We start from the raw sequence: 15,803 nt of genomic DNA, 5'->3' as shown, positions 1-15,803 counted from the left end.
CCCCACCACCCAATATGAAGAAGGAAAGGACAAGAAAATTTTTTAAATATGAAAGAAAAGCTAAGAGATGTAAAGGATAAAATTAGAATTTCTAGTATTCATACAATAGGAGTCTCAGAAAAAAAAAGAAAAAGAGGTAATATTTGAAGAAAAAAAAAGAGATAAAGGGCATGGATTACCAAAGAGAAAAGAAAACCCTTATCTAGATACATTACAGTGAAATTTCAGAATATCAAACTACAGAGAAAATGTTAAAACTTCCTGAGTATAGCAAACAAGACAATAAAGAAAAAAAATTGAAGAAACAATAATAAATCAGGAAAAAGACAGGAAAAGAAGAGGGAAAATGAATAGATGGGAAAAATAGAAAACAAAGAGCAAGATAAGAGATTTAAACTCAGTTATATTAATAATCACAATATATGTAAATAGTCTAAACAACTCAGTTAAAAGGCAGAGGTTATGAGAATAGATAAAAAGCAAAATGCCACTATATATATTAAAGAAATCCATTTTAAATAAAAAGACACAAATAGGCTAGAAGTAAAAGGTTAAGAAAAAAAATTTAAAGGATAAAAAAGATATACTAGGCTGATGGTAATCAAAAGAAAGCTGGAGTAGCTATTTTAATATCAGCAAAGATTTCAGAGCAAAATTTTATAATAATGAAGAGATCAATCCTAAACATCTATGCACTTAATAACAGAACTCCAAAATACATGAAGCTTAAATGAAGAGAACTGAAAAGAGAAAGAGATACAATTATAGTCAAAGATTTCAAAACCTCTCTCTCAATAATTGAGATAAGTAGATGGAAATCTATAGAAGAGATATGAACATTATCAACCAGCTTGATAACTGACATTTATAGATACTTCACAAACTATAACAAAATGCTATTTTTCAAGTGCACATAGAACATTTAACAAAATAGTCCATTGCCTGAGACATGAAAAAAAACTCAATACATTTAATAATATTCTTTATGCAAAGTCTGTCTGATAAAATTAGAATTAAATTTGAAGTCAATAACAAAAATCAATCTGATAAACCATCAAATATTTGGAAACTAAAAAGCATACATGTAAATAACCCATAGGACAAGAAATAAAAATTGTATTTATATATAAAGTATATGTTAGCAACACACAATTGGAAATTGAATTTTTTAAAAATGATATTAAGTATTTAGAGATAAATTTAACAAAATCAGTGCAAGATTTAAACAGTAAAAACTATGTGATACATTACTGAGAACAATTTATTTTTAAGTAATCTCTATGCTCAATGTGGGGCTTGAACTCACAGCCCCAAGATCAAGAGTTACATGCTCTACCAAGCCAGCCAGGTACCACTACTGAGAGCAATTTTTCAAACTTTAAATAAGTTGAGAGATATATCATGTTCTTTGATAGAAAGACTGAATACATTAAGTTGTTAATTTTCCCCAAACTGATTGAAAGACTCAATGGAATCCCAGTCAAAATACCAAAAGAAATTGAAAAGCTGATTCTAAAATTTATAGGGAAGAATAAATAGCATAATGATAAAAGATTCAAATTACCAAGAAAATACACCAATTTTAAACACATATGTACCATATAAAATATCTTCAAAATATATAAAGCAAAAGTCAATAAACTATAAGAAGACATTGATAAAGTCTTCTAATATAGTGGGAAATTTCTGACATAGTCCTTTAAATTATTGAGAAGCCAGGAAAAGCTAGACCTAATTTTGCATATAATGTGTGTGTGTTTATATATGTATGTACATATATATACATATATATATGCATGAGAGAGAGGTACAGAGCAAGAGGAGAGATTTATATCTAATAAAAGGAAATATACATATTCACACACCCCAGACATTTATAAAAATGGATCAGGTACCATGCTATAAAGCAAATCTCAACAGATTTCAAGAAATAAGATCATTCTTAAGGGACTGGTATACATTGTGAAAATGCTAGGGGAAGATACGCTGTACAATATTTCCCACACTAATTCAATTATAGAATTCTTGCCTCTCTCACTTTTTTTTTCTTCACAGAATGCCTATTAATATACCAAGGACTTTCCTTCTTAAAGATTCATAGTCACCCTCATAAACATTATCATTTGTTTTGAGGCTTTTTTCTTAACCCCTTGACCTTTCCTCAACAGGCTTTAGAAGCTTGCAAAGATGCTGGCTTGGTGAAATCTCTTGGAGTATCCAATTTTAACCGCAGGCAGCTAGAGCTCATCTTGAACAAACCAGGACTCAAATATAAGCCAGTCAGCAACCAGGTACAGTTTGATGGGAGGTGGGAGGTGAGAGGGGGATTGTGAGGGGAGGGGGAGATTCCAATATTTACTTAACAGGAGAACCCTGGACTAGGAGTCAGAAATCTTGTGGTCACTCTACATATATCTCATTATAAGACCCTGAGAACAAGTCTTTTGACACCTCTCAATTTATGTCTCTTAAAAAAAGATTTGCAAGTTCAAATCCAAGCAAAAATAATCCAAAAAATTTTTTGAAGAAAAATAATGAGGAGGAACTAGATCTGCCAGATATTAAGATATACAGAGCACTTAAAATTATGTAAGATTAGTGTAAGAACCAACATACAAATTAATAGAAAATAAGAAATATCTTAGAAACAGGCCCAAGTGTAATAAAAACTTAATGTAGAAACAATAACACAAACTAATGGCAAAGGGATGAATTTTTCAGTAAATAGTGTGGAGGAAATGGCTAGTTATGTAGAAACAAATACAGATCTTTGCCTCATGTCCTACTCCTAGTATCTCTTCAATCAGGGGTTAAAGAAGAAAGAGGAAGTCCCTTGTGCATACTACAAAACGATTTTAGTTTTCTAGAGCTATAGATAGAAAATGAAGCCATGGGAAAATTACAAAAGAAATTGACATATTTAATAGCATAAAAACATTAAATTCTAAAATATTAGAAACAAAGAGCAAAAAATGGATAATTATAGTTTAAATATAATAGAAGAGGGGGATCATATCCTTATGAATTAAAACCCTAATAAAAATTAATGAAAAATTCAAAGATAAAACACTAAGGCTCAACAGAAAAGTGAGCAAAAGAACTGTGAACAGAAATTCGAGAAGACAAATTGCAAGACTAGTAAACATATGAAAAATGTTCAACTGCACTAGTAATTACAGAAATTTAAATTTAAGTATTATTTCGCACTGTATATCAAATTAGCAAAGCTTTTGTTTTATTTTTTAATATAATGTTCCATATAAGCAAGTGATAAAGTGCTGGAAAGTACAAATTTGTTCAGCCTTACTGGAAAGCAATTTGGCAATAAGTGTCAAGAGCCTTAAAAAATGTTCACAGTCTTATATTCCTAAGAATTTATCCTTGTGAAAAAAAAAAAAATCTGAAAGCCTTTATGTGTATTTATCACAGTACTGTTTATAAAGGCCAAAAAAAATGGAAAGGAAACAACACAAATATGAAAAATTGGGGGAATATTTAAATAAATTATAAAACTCATGTAATGTAAAATCTTAATAAAAGATGTTCTTGTATCATTTTTGAGCAAAAGAGCAATGGCCATGATATTAAGGGGAAAAACCAGGATACAAAATGTAATTCAGTATTGATGTGAATGTATTATTTTAAAACATGCATAGAAAAAATATTAGAAAGAAATATATCAAAATACTAACTGTGGCTATCTCTGGCTATGAATGACAAGTGAATTTTGTTTTCTTCTTTATGCTTTCCTGTATTTTCCAAATCTTCTGTAACGAGCATATGTTACTTTTATAATCACAACAAAATACTGTTACCCACCTTGTTAAATGGGGATAATGATACTCTCTTCACCCTACTTCATAAAACACTAAGAAGCTACATTAAAAAAATATTCTTAGGGTAAATATTCACGTATTGGAGTTATGGTTGATTTGTTTGCTTGATTCATTGTTTTTAGTAACTCAAAACTGTCTTGAGTTCATAACAGAAAGAATGAATTATTACCTATCATGACAATAGCCAGCTAAAATAAACGTGTTGCTATATATTTGAAGTATTACTTCCTAATTGACACCTAAGCCAACACTATACCATATGCTCTAAGGAGCAGATAGCAACAACCCTTGACTTCCTAACTGATCTCAATCTATCCCTTTATTCCTACTCTAACCTCACCAGCACGTCCTTCTCCTGCACCCCCAAGAATAATATTTTGTTATAAAAAGTTAAAATGACACATGTTTCTTCTTTCAAATATACAAAGGAGGATGGAGATTTTTGACCTCAGAATGAAAAATGGAATACGAATTTGACAGTGTGTCTCCTCATGCCAAGGAGGAAATACCCTGATATGTTGGCACAAGAATCATGAATAGCTTCACAAATGTACCCTGCAAGGGAAACAAGACATATCGGAAAATCATATCCCAAGCTTGTTCATTTACTTCATGGTGAATATACCAATATTCTAGAGATGGTACAGATCCAAGTGCAGGTCTACTGGCCACCAGCCATTACCCTGTGCCCTGGGTAGGACTACCTCTACTCCAGAGACACAAAATGAGCAGCTTTCCGTGCCCACATTCAAACAGCTTTCAGTCCAGGAACATGATGACATATTGTGGGCCTTATAGAGGGTGGGCATATTTTATATATAAGGAGTACATACCTGAAGACCTTGCAAAATTCAAAATTCACATATTTAAAAACTAATTTTCCCATTAGAATAAATCTAAAGTATAATTTGCAGATTTTTATATTTTTTCATAGACTTTATGAACAAGGGCACATAAACTTTATGAACAAGGGCACATAGACTTTATGAACAAGGGCACTCTATACTCATTCTCAGAGCCTGAGCATTCCAAGCTTCCTTAGTACTACCCATGATGTCTATCTAAACAAATGTGTCTCCAGGCTCCATCCCTGGCTTAATCTCTCTGAAAGCCTTCCTGGTGGGCAATTTGTCAAGCAGTGTTTTCCATTCCTAATTCAAAGGAGACTGTGGATCTACCTCAGGCTATTTAATCTCACACACCTAACTCTACTAACAAATGAAGGGAGGGAGGTGGGGAGAAAGGAAAGATTTTCAAATTCTTCAGTTTTTCCTAACCCTATTCACTATGCCTAAATCCCAGGTGTCCTGATTTAGGAATCAAAACATATTTTTTGAGTTTGATTTAATGCAGTGAAAATTCAACACGTTTTTTACAGAAAGACACAGGATGGGGTTAATGTCTTCCTTCACAGGTTCTGTCCAGCTTAACTTCACCTTGTGAGATTTTGATATCTGAAGTTCTGCACTACCAAATAGTGTTGTAAAAGCCCCAGACATGTCAAGACACTGTCAATGATGTCAATTTTACATAGTAAACAAGAAAAAGTAAAGACTACATCTCCACTGGCCCATCCACAAAGGGCTATAACCAGTCCCTAGCAAAAAAGGAAGCAAGCGTGCTTAGATATGCTTCTCCTGGGAAATTAGCAAGTTCCTGGGCAAGATGACATCAAGGTACTGTGACAACAGAAACCATCGCTACCTTCCACCTTAAACTGAGCATCCGGTGCCAGCATACCAAACAAAGATCATTCACTAGCCTGAAATGACCCCACCAGGCTGCAGTCCTTATAAAACCCCTCCTGTAACAGTCTGCAGCATCAGTAATGCTTCCTAAGATGCTGACTTTGTCCTCTCTGTATCATTATGTTTTCATTCAACAGTCATTGAGCACCTGTCTTATGCCAGGCACTTTGCTAGGTTCTAGGCATGCATACGTGACTAAAGACAGACACAACCCTTCCTCTTGGAGCACTAGCTGTCTAGTGGGGAGCACACATTAATCAAACAATCACAAAATCTATTGATAATTAGAAACTGAGATAAATGCTCTGAAAAGAAGGAATATGGTTCTCTGTGAGTTCATATGCATTTGGATCTTATTAGCTTATCCACTCCCACCCCCAGAATTTCCCTCACTGGTTGTCCCTTTAGTGATATGCCCTGGAATTTTTACCCAACAACTGTCTAAGCAAAGATTTATATTATATTATTTTAAGTTATGTTGTTGAGTTTATATGTTAACTCAAAAGCTTTTGTCGAGCAGATGTTTCTAGTATGTTGCCCAGGGCAACTCTCTATATAGTCCTAAATTTCAGTCACAGATATGTGCATATCTATTTGTTTTATTTCTAATTGTAATAGCCTTATTACTCATACCTTTTGTCACAAGCCATATGAAGTCCTTTTTCAAAGGGTAGGTTATAAAACTGTTTGATGTGTATATAAACACGCACATATATACATACAGATATATACATACATACTTCTACATATTTAATAGGCCAGAGACAAGCAACAGCACGCCAATCTGATTAGAAAGGAGCCCTTGTGGGAAAATGAAATGTTGTGTTTGGAATGAACAGGAGGGCATTAAAGTAAGGAATTCATACTTAGTTTCTAAGCAGTGGAATGACGTGATAAAATACATGTTTTGGAGAGACTCGTCTACCAATAATAGACAAGATTGGAATTGAAAAAGTAGAGAGCGATGTTGGAAGTTGGAGAGGGTAAAGGAAGGAAACACTAAGAAGTGTGATTCCTGCCTTATTTTAGTCTGTGTGTTACTTTCTAGAATTATTTAAGAAATGTTCCAAGGGGAAGAAATCCCACAAGTGTTTCTTAGGGTAAGGGAACAAGATTATATCAGGGAAAAAAAAGTATGTCAAATTAGAGAACAGAAAGAAGACCCACCATGAAGAGGCTCAGTTTACCTTCGCCACTTCATCAGTAGCATATCCTTGTGCCTTCTAGAAACAAAACTCATCAAATACTCACTATTCCAGACAATGGGATAATAAATATATGTTTCAATTATTTTAATTCAGCCTTGGTTGATTTTAATTTAAAAAGGTAAGAAAAGCATAGGTCAAAAATTACCATAGTGATTAAGAAGAAACTTTGAGAAGAACTTTGTGACACAAGTATTTTTAGTGCAGGAATCTTGCCAGTTATAAGATACTAAAGATGAACGTAGGCCTGCACCGGGTGGTGTAAAGAACTCTCGGCCAAAACGACAAAATTCATCTTTAGATTTCATGTTATACATGCTCTACCCCTTGTGAAATTATTCTTAGATACTTGATAGCTACAGAGAGAGAGCTTCTGCAACATGTCATTTCTATTTACGAAGACTGTAATCTGAACCTTGAGACTTTTTTTGTTATAGAAAATTGTATTCGCTGGAATGGTGACTGTAAATAATTAAGTTTGTTCCCTCGAAGTTTTAAACTATGATAACTTTACGAAATTGAATTTGCTCCCACTTATTTTAGAATTACTCCACAGATGGTGACCTCACTAACCTTGTTTTAATTAATCTCACCAATAAACAATGAAAACTTCCTTGTTAGGAACAATATTTAGCATTTGCCTCATTATCCATAATACTTGTAAATGGGTTTTATCAAAAAACTTTTTAAAATCTGTGTAAAAACTGCATTCCCTACAAGGCTTTAATTTTGTGCTCTGCTCTCCAATGCAACCATGTAGGTTGAGTGCCATCCATATTTCACCCAGCCAAAACTCTTGAAATTTTGCCAACAACATGACATTGTCATTATTGCATACAGCCCTTTGGGGACCTCTAGGAATCCAAACTGGTAAGCAATGCTGTATGTCTCTTCAGCAGTGTTTCCTTTGGTATAGAGTATGAGACTAATGTGAGTTACTTGATTGGCATGACTACATGGCTCTGTGATTTTAAGAAAGTAACAATCTTTTCGAGCCATTCTCTATATATACAAGTTGGAGCTAATGAAACCTTCCTCACAAAGGTGGTATAAGAATTGATTATACTGTATGTATAAATTACCTAACAGTGCCTGAAACATAGGAAATGCTCAATAAATGTTAGTTTAGGTATATTTGACAAAGAGTCTCCATGACCATATCCTGAAAATTTAGAATTTTTTTATCTCTGTATTCACTTCTGCTGTGATGTGTTCCACAGACTTAGGTAGAAATTTTTCTACATGAAGATGACTCTAAGAGTTGTGCCTCTGTTTCTTCCACTTTGGTTTTCCTGCCTTCCCCTGCATGCCTACTTCCAACTCAGTTCTCTCTCTGAAACCCGCAAAGAAATATTATTTACCCTCTGAAAGAGGAAGCTCTATCAATTTGCCTCTCTTTTTTTTTTTTAAAGATTTTATTTATTTGACAGAGAGAGACACAGTGAGAGAGGGAACACAAGCAAGGGGAGTGGGAGAGGGAGAAGCAGGCTTCCCGCTGAGCAGGGAGCCCGATGCGGGGCTCGATCCCAGGACTCTGGGATCATGACCTGAGCCAAAGGCAGACGCTTAACAACTGAGCCACCCAGGCACCCCTTCAATTTGCCTCTCTTGATCTTTTCTTTTTATTTATCCATTTATTCATTTTATTGAAATGTAACTGACATATAAAATCTTGATCTTTTCATGCTAAAAGCAATTCTTCACTGAGTGCTCTGCACTCTGAGAAATTGGTTACAGGGGACCTCAAGTGTCCTGGTAGGTGACCAGGTGGATGGGGAGACAGAGGAGGAGGGTGATTGACTAACCATCTGTTCTTATTTGAGCTAAATATGATGCAGGTTTTGATTTTTTTTTTTTTTTTAAGGGTGAGTCTATCTTCCCCACCTTTGCTAAGGGATGAACTTCTAAACGCACTGGGGGAAAAGTACAAGAAGACAGCAGCTCAAGTTGTTTTGCGTTTCAACATCCAGAGAGGAGTGGTTGTTATTCCTAAAAGCTTTAACCCTGAAAGGATCAAAGAAAACTTTCAAGTAAGAGAACTGCTTCTGGAAATGTAAAAAGTAGAGTTGTTTTGTTTGTTTGTTTGTTTGTTTGTTTGGAGAACTTCCGGTTCAGATTAATAAGAAACTTGCAATGCCTTCATATTTTATTTTATACCTGCTTCCCAACCCACACTCTGTATATCTGAATGTAAATCTGAATTTTCTGTATATCTGAATTTGAGACAGTTCCCAGCATTTGGGGGATTGCCTTACTGCTTGTACCTAACCCAGCTCCCTTATTTCTTCTGTTTCCTTACCTGTTGACTCTTGGCACCACCTACTCACTTCTCCAACAGAACAGCAGGAATGGAAGGTATAAAATTTGAAATTGATAATAGCAAACTTTCTGCCTCCTTAATGTCTCTGGTAAAAGTTAGGAACAAATTTGGAAATTATTGAAGAGGATCATTAGACTTCATGAATGCTAATTGCCTTTATTTCCCCTGTAAATAATTTGTGATCAGCATCATAACTTACAGGTGAGAAGAGTGATTAGTTTACTCTGCTACTACTCAAGGCTAAACTGCTAGGTAAATACAGCCATAGAAAAGTACCATGCAAAATTAATTAATTACTCATCAGCTAATAATCTCAAAAAGTAAGTTGTCTCAATAATTTTATTTAAGAAAATATATAAATAAGTAGTTTAATAAGTTTAATAATCTCAAAAAGTAAGTTAATAAAAATGAGACAGGATTTATCCCCTGAGATAGGAAAATAATCAGAATATTGAATATGTACAAGAACAGGCACTTTCATATACTCCTGTTAGAAACATTAATTGGTATAAGATTTGAAGGAGCGGATGTCACTTTTCCAGATCCATCAAAATTCAAGCCCACATATCCATTTGACCCAACAATCTTGATACTATATTTACACATACATGCACACATATATGGATATTTACTAGAGCATGATTTATCATTTTTGAAAAAACCTGGAAACAATCTTCAGTAGAATCTTGTAAAACAAATTATAATATATTTGTACAATGAAATATTATATAGCCTTTTAAAATAATAGGGTGAAAATATAAGTACTGCCACAGGAAGATATTCATGATATTAGACAATTTATCTTCAGAGCTTTTTTGCTACCACGTGACAGAATGCAACTCAAACTTACCAAAGAGAGACATGATTTATTGGGCCATATAACTGGAACATCCATGGATAAATCAGGCATGACCAGGCAGGGGTATTCAAATGATTTATAAAAGGACTGAGTTCCCTTCCTCCCTCCACACTCCCCCCTCCCCCCTCAACTTTCTCTGTCTCTACATGGTGACACAAACAGTCCCTGACAGCTCCAGGCTAATCTATTACTCATACTCAGTGAAGATGATCACAGGTAAAGGCTTCTGTGAGGATCTCTATCAATCCCTGATTGTCCCTTTGTGGGTCATGCACCACTCCCATATTAATCACCGTATCCAGTAAGATACTTTGATTGGCCCCCTGGGCTACAACCCTATTCCTGTGCTGGAAATGAATTCATGTGACAAACAGCCCTCCTAGATGGTGGAAGATAAGTTCATAAAAGGAAAAAGGGGATTCTGTTATTAGCAAAAAGAGGAAAGAATGATAAACAGTTATACCACTACGGACAGCATTTTAACATTTAACAAAATACCTCTTATTTTGTTCACACTGTTTTCAGCCATCTTAAAAGAATAAGCTATCTAGACGGCTAATGTGTTAGTTCATCAAAATTTAAGGCAAGTTTTGATGCACCTGAGATAAATATTTTTATGGATTCAAAATTTTACTGTTCAGAAAATGAGAGTGGTTACTAGTAGTCTGTGCAATGGAAGGTTAAAGCCTTTGGACTTTGTTATTTAGTGAATCACAATTTTGTAGTAAAGGTACTATCATTCTCCTTAAAAATTTTATTGCAACTATTTCTGTTATAGTCAATATATTTCCATAGTCCTGATAATAAGGAAATGGAATTCAGAGGTTCACATACCACAAGAAAATATGAAAGAGATATAAATCTATAAGGAAAATGGCAGTGGAAATCACAGCTAATTTCCACTCTATAGGGTTTAGACTTGCCCTGTAGCCACAAATTTTGTTGGGTATTAAAACCAAGAATTGACAAAATAGAAAATTATTCTCTTTTAGAACTAAGGTAAAGTAAACCTTTAAAAGTATTTTAAAAGAATGGGAAATGTCCACAAAACATAAAGGGTAAAGGGAAAATTAAATATGTTTACAATAAAAGAAGAAAAAGTCATAGAAATAAAAATCATGTAATAAAAAGTTAAATCATAAATTAAAAACAACTATATAAAATTAAAGGTAAGAATGAAGAAAATTAAAAAGCAGGATATTTTTAACATTAAAACAACAAAAAATCAAATTTTACCACCCACTATCTGCCTTGTTGCCATCATCCACTGACCCCCATTCCTTGAAGGTTACTCACTTTCCCTCTCTCCAAAACTATTCCCGTCACAATTCTTAGTGAATTCAACATACATATGGACAGTCCTTCCAATAACCTGGCCTGATATTTCTTTAACCTCCTCCCCCACAATGATCTTGTCCTATATATTTCATCCACTAATTCCCATTATTATTCCTTGGAAACTGCAGTTACTAATACCTAATAACTCCTTCATACCCCTCAAAAATCCCTCTCTCTCTCCTGCATTATCTCTCTACTACATAACTCCCATCAACATACAAATATGCCGTAACCTCCAGTCTTAAAAGGTAAAATCCAATCTAGACTCACGTTCCTCTCCAGCTATTATCCAGTTCTTTCTTTCTGTTTACCACAGACCCTTAAAAGAGAATTCTGTTCTCACTACCTCCAAGTCCCTTGCCCCCACTGTCCCTTAAACCCATTGAAACTAAGCTTTCACCCTGACACAGCTCTTGTCAAGTTCACCAATGACCTCCACCTTGCTAGATCCAATAATCACTTCTTTGTCCTTGTCCTAGTAGATCTTTCAACAGCATTTAATACAGTTAACACTTTCTCTTTCTTGAAATCTTTACTATAAGAGAAGCAGATTGGGGTGGGGGGCGGGGGGGGCAGAATATCAGGTACTTAGTTATGTGAGATCCTGAATAAGTGAATAACTTAGGATAATTTGTGTCATAAAAAATGAAAATCAATCCACATAAAATAAAGAAAAACATTGCATAGAAAGAATGGAGGGAGGGAGGAAGAATTTGGAAGTTTACCTTAAAATTAAAACTGAAGGGGTGCCTGGGTGGCTCTGTCAGTTGAGCATCCAACTCTTGATCTCAGCTCAGGTCTTGATCTCAGGGTCATGAATTCAAGCCCTATATTGGGCTCTATGCTGGGTGTGGAGCCTACTTAAAAAAAATTAGAAAATTATGAAATAATTTTAGTTATTTTATAGTCAACAAAATTTAGGTTACAGTTGTATATGTGTACTAAATCTTAGAAGAAACTTAAAAATACGCTTGACAAAATTGCATGATAACAGAATGTGATGTTCTCTACTTCACAAAAGTTTTTGCTAAGTGATCATAAAAAGAATAATTCTGGTAAAATTTCACAGAACTTCATCTGAAGATTATAAATCCTTTGATTTTTTTTCCAAATCACACTCTTTTGATATATCTACTGAAGTAGACTTTAACTGCATCAGATTCCTGTTTGAAAAACATTTTGCCTATAATTAAAGCAAACCAAGATCACTCTCATTGACCTCATGAAATCCTGCATTTTTGGCAAGATTTACAACTTCACTTTACATTATGTATTCACTGGAGTAAGAAAATGAATCACCAATACTTAAAAAGTGGACCTAATGTTAAGCAAAAAGAAAGTTTGAGTAAGGATTTATTTTATAAGTGATTGGTCATTCATGACTGTTTCTATGTAATGCAAAGTTTTGATTCACAATCTCATAAACTCAATACTTGAATAATAATCAAAGAAAAGCATTCCCTGAAAAGAGTACTTGGACAAAATCCATGGGGGAATGATTAGGTAAATAGTGTTACAGCTATACTATGAATGCAGTGATTAAATTAAAGTCAGTATTTTGTCAGAAAAGATCACCGAGACATATTATATGAATGAAAGAAAGTTGCAGAATAATAAAAATATGATACATTGCATTTTGCTCTTAGTGTGTTGGATGTTTGGAAGGAATGTTTGGGAAGAAGAATAGGACTGTAGTGGTGGGTAACAAGAGGGCCTTTCATTTATTATTCTATGCAAGTCCATATACTTCTGTAGTGTTTTAATTCTCACAAAAAAGCATATATTTATGTATCACTTATATAATTAAAATTTATAAATATAAATTACTAAAATAAAAGTTAAGGGATAACAAGTTAAAACAATACAGTAAAAGAAGATCATTATAAATAAACCAAATGTTAAAAATGTAAATAAGCTAAAATAAAATATTAAAATGTTAATAAAGGACAATTATAAAACCAGAGTATAAAATGTACAAGCTAAGAAAAAATAATGAAATTGTAATAGATTTAAAAGGTAGAAGACATTAAATATGATGAGAGAAATGTTTAAGAGGATAAAACAAAGCAAATTAAAAGTTAAAAAAATACATAAGCAAATTTAGAGACTAGGGAATATTTTTAAAAACAAACGCACAAAGGCCATAGTCCAAAATCAGAGGTTTAGCATCTCATCCAGACACAATAAAAAATTCTTCACTCTTGGAATTTTAGGTGTCCTGAACATATGTTGTTGCAGTGCATTTGGAATGTCCTGCAAGATGGCCCCAGCAGGAGTGTCTCAAAGTCAAAGACCAGAAGAACCCCAACTCCGCATGGGGATGTGACCCCCAGCACCAGCCCAACTTCTCTCACATTTGCAGATATTCATAATTTTATTTTTTAATTTTTTTTTATTTTTAATTAATTTATGTATTTAAATTCAATTAACCAACATATAGTACATCATTAATATTCATAAATTTTTGACATAAAAATCTTTTATGTGTATGTCACTAATAATGGAGCTTCAACATAAAGAACTAAAAGGAAATATCTGACAGAACTGAAAGAAACTAACAATTATTTTTTGTATCAATTTTTTATTTACATTCTAGTTAGTTAACATACGGTGTAATATTGGTTTCAGGAGTAGAATTTAGGGATTCATCACTCATAACACTCAGTGTTCATTACAACAAGTGCGCTCCTTAATGCCCATCACCCATTTAGCCCATCCCCCACCCATCTCCCCTCCAACAACCCTCAGTTTGTTCCTATGGAAAAGAGTCTCTTATGGTTTACTTCCCTCTCTCTTTTTCTTTTCCATCCCCTATACTCATCTATTTTGTTTCTTAAATTCCACATATGAGTAAGTCACTTGGTATTTGTCTTTCTCTGACTGACTTATTTCGCTCAGCATAATACTCTCTAGCTCCATACACGTTATAGCAAAAGAAGAGATTTCGTTGTTTCTTATGGCTGAGTAATATTCCATTGTATATATATACCACATCTTTTTTTTCCATTCATCAGTTGATGGACATTTGGGCTCCTTCCATATCTTGGCTATTGTTGATAATGCTGCTATAAACATCGGGATGCATGTATCCCTTCAAATCAGTATTTTTGTATCCTTTAGGTAAGTATCTAGTAGTGTAATTGCTGGATCATAGGGTAATTCTATTTTCAACTTTTTGAGGAACCTCCATACTGTTTTCCAGAGTGGCTGCACCAGCTTGCATTCCCACCAACAGTGTAGGAGGGTTCCCCTTTCTCCACATCCTCGCCAACACCTGTTGTTTCCTGACTCATTAATTTTAGCCATTCTGACTGGTGTGAGGTGGTATCACATTGTGGTTTTGATTTGTATTTCCCTGATGATGAGTGATGTTGAGCATCTTTTCATGTGTCTGTTGGCTATCTCTATGTCTTCTTTGGAAAAATGTCTGTTCTTGTCTTCTGCCCATTTTTTAACTGGATTATTTGTTTAGGTGTTGAGGCCTTTATATATTTTGGATACTAACCCTTTATCAGATATGTCATTTGCAAATATCTTCTCCCATTTTATAGGCTGCCTTTTAGTTACATTGATTGTTTCCTTCAATGTGCAGAAGTTTTTATCTTGATAAAGTTCCAATAGTTCATTTTTGCTTTTGTTTCCCTTGCCTCTGGCAACATATCTAGAAAGAAGTTGTTATGGCCAATGTCAGAAAGGTTACTGCCTGTGTTCTAAGATTTTGATGGTTTCCTGTCTCACACAGGTCTTTCATCCATTTTGAATTTATTTTGTGTATGGTGTAAGAAAGTGGTCCAACAAATCACCATTTTTGGAAGAGATGATCTTTTTTCCATCGGATATTCTTTCCTGCTTTGTTGAAGATTAGTTGACCATATAGTTGTGGGCTCATTTCTGGGTTTTCTATTCTGTTCCATTGATCTATGTGTCTGTTTTTGTGTCAGTACCATACTGTTTTGATCACTATAGTTTTGTAATATATCTTGAATTCCTGAATTGTGATGACCACAGCTTTTCTTTTCTTTTTCAGGATTGCTTTGGTTATTCAGGATCTTTTTTTTTTTTTAATTTGGGGTCTTTTGTGTTTCCATACAAATTTAAGTATTATTTGTTCTAGTTCTGTGGAAAATTATATATTAATAGGGATTGCATTGAATGTATAGATTGCTTTGGGTGGATTAAACATTTTAATAATATTTGTTCTTCCAATCCATGAGCACAGAATGTTTTCCCATTTCTTTGTGTCATCTTCAATTTCTTTCTTAAGTGTTCTCTAGTTTTCAGACTACAGGTCTTTTCCCTCTTTGGTTAGGTTTATTCCTAGGTATCTTATGGTTTTGGGTGCAATTGTAAATGGGATTGATTCCTTGATTTCTCTTTCTGCTGCTTCATTATTGGTGTATAAAAATGCAACAGATTTCTGGGGCGCCTGGATGGCTCAGTTGGTTAAGCGCCTGACTCTTAGTTTTGGCTTAGGTCGTAATCTCAGGGTTCTGAGAT

At 34.1% G+C, this 15,803-nt stretch overlaps 1 protein-coding gene across 2 annotated transcripts in view; it reads left to right on the top strand.

Annotated features, from left to right (window-relative positions):
* The window catches only part of AKR1D1 (aldo-keto reductase family 1 member D1), a 42,959-nt gene that overhangs the window by 23,357 nt on the left and 3,799 nt on the right, over positions 1–15,803 (top strand). Inside the window, exons 5-7 of one of the 2 annotated variants that reach the window (XM_032401165.1) lie at positions 2,169–2,291; positions 7,550–7,659; positions 8,654–8,819. In XM_032401165.1, coding sequence (XP_032257056.1) covers positions 2,169–2,291; positions 7,550–7,659; positions 8,654–8,819 — 399 coding nt within the window. The remainder of the gene's footprint in view (positions 1–2,168; positions 2,292–7,549; positions 7,660–8,653; positions 8,820–15,803) is intronic. The other variant, XM_032401166.1, reaches the window with a different exon arrangement.

The sequence above is a fragment of the Phoca vitulina genome, unplaced genomic scaffold, assembly GCF_004348235.1.
Source record: "Phoca vitulina isolate PV1807 unplaced genomic scaffold, GSC_HSeal_1.0 scaffold4, whole genome shotgun sequence".
In the NCBI taxonomy this organism is placed as follows: domain Eukaryota; kingdom Metazoa; phylum Chordata; class Mammalia; order Carnivora; family Phocidae; genus Phoca; species Phoca vitulina.
The sequence above is the reverse complement of the archived record's forward strand: the minus strand, read 5'-3'. Positions and strand labels throughout refer to the sequence as shown.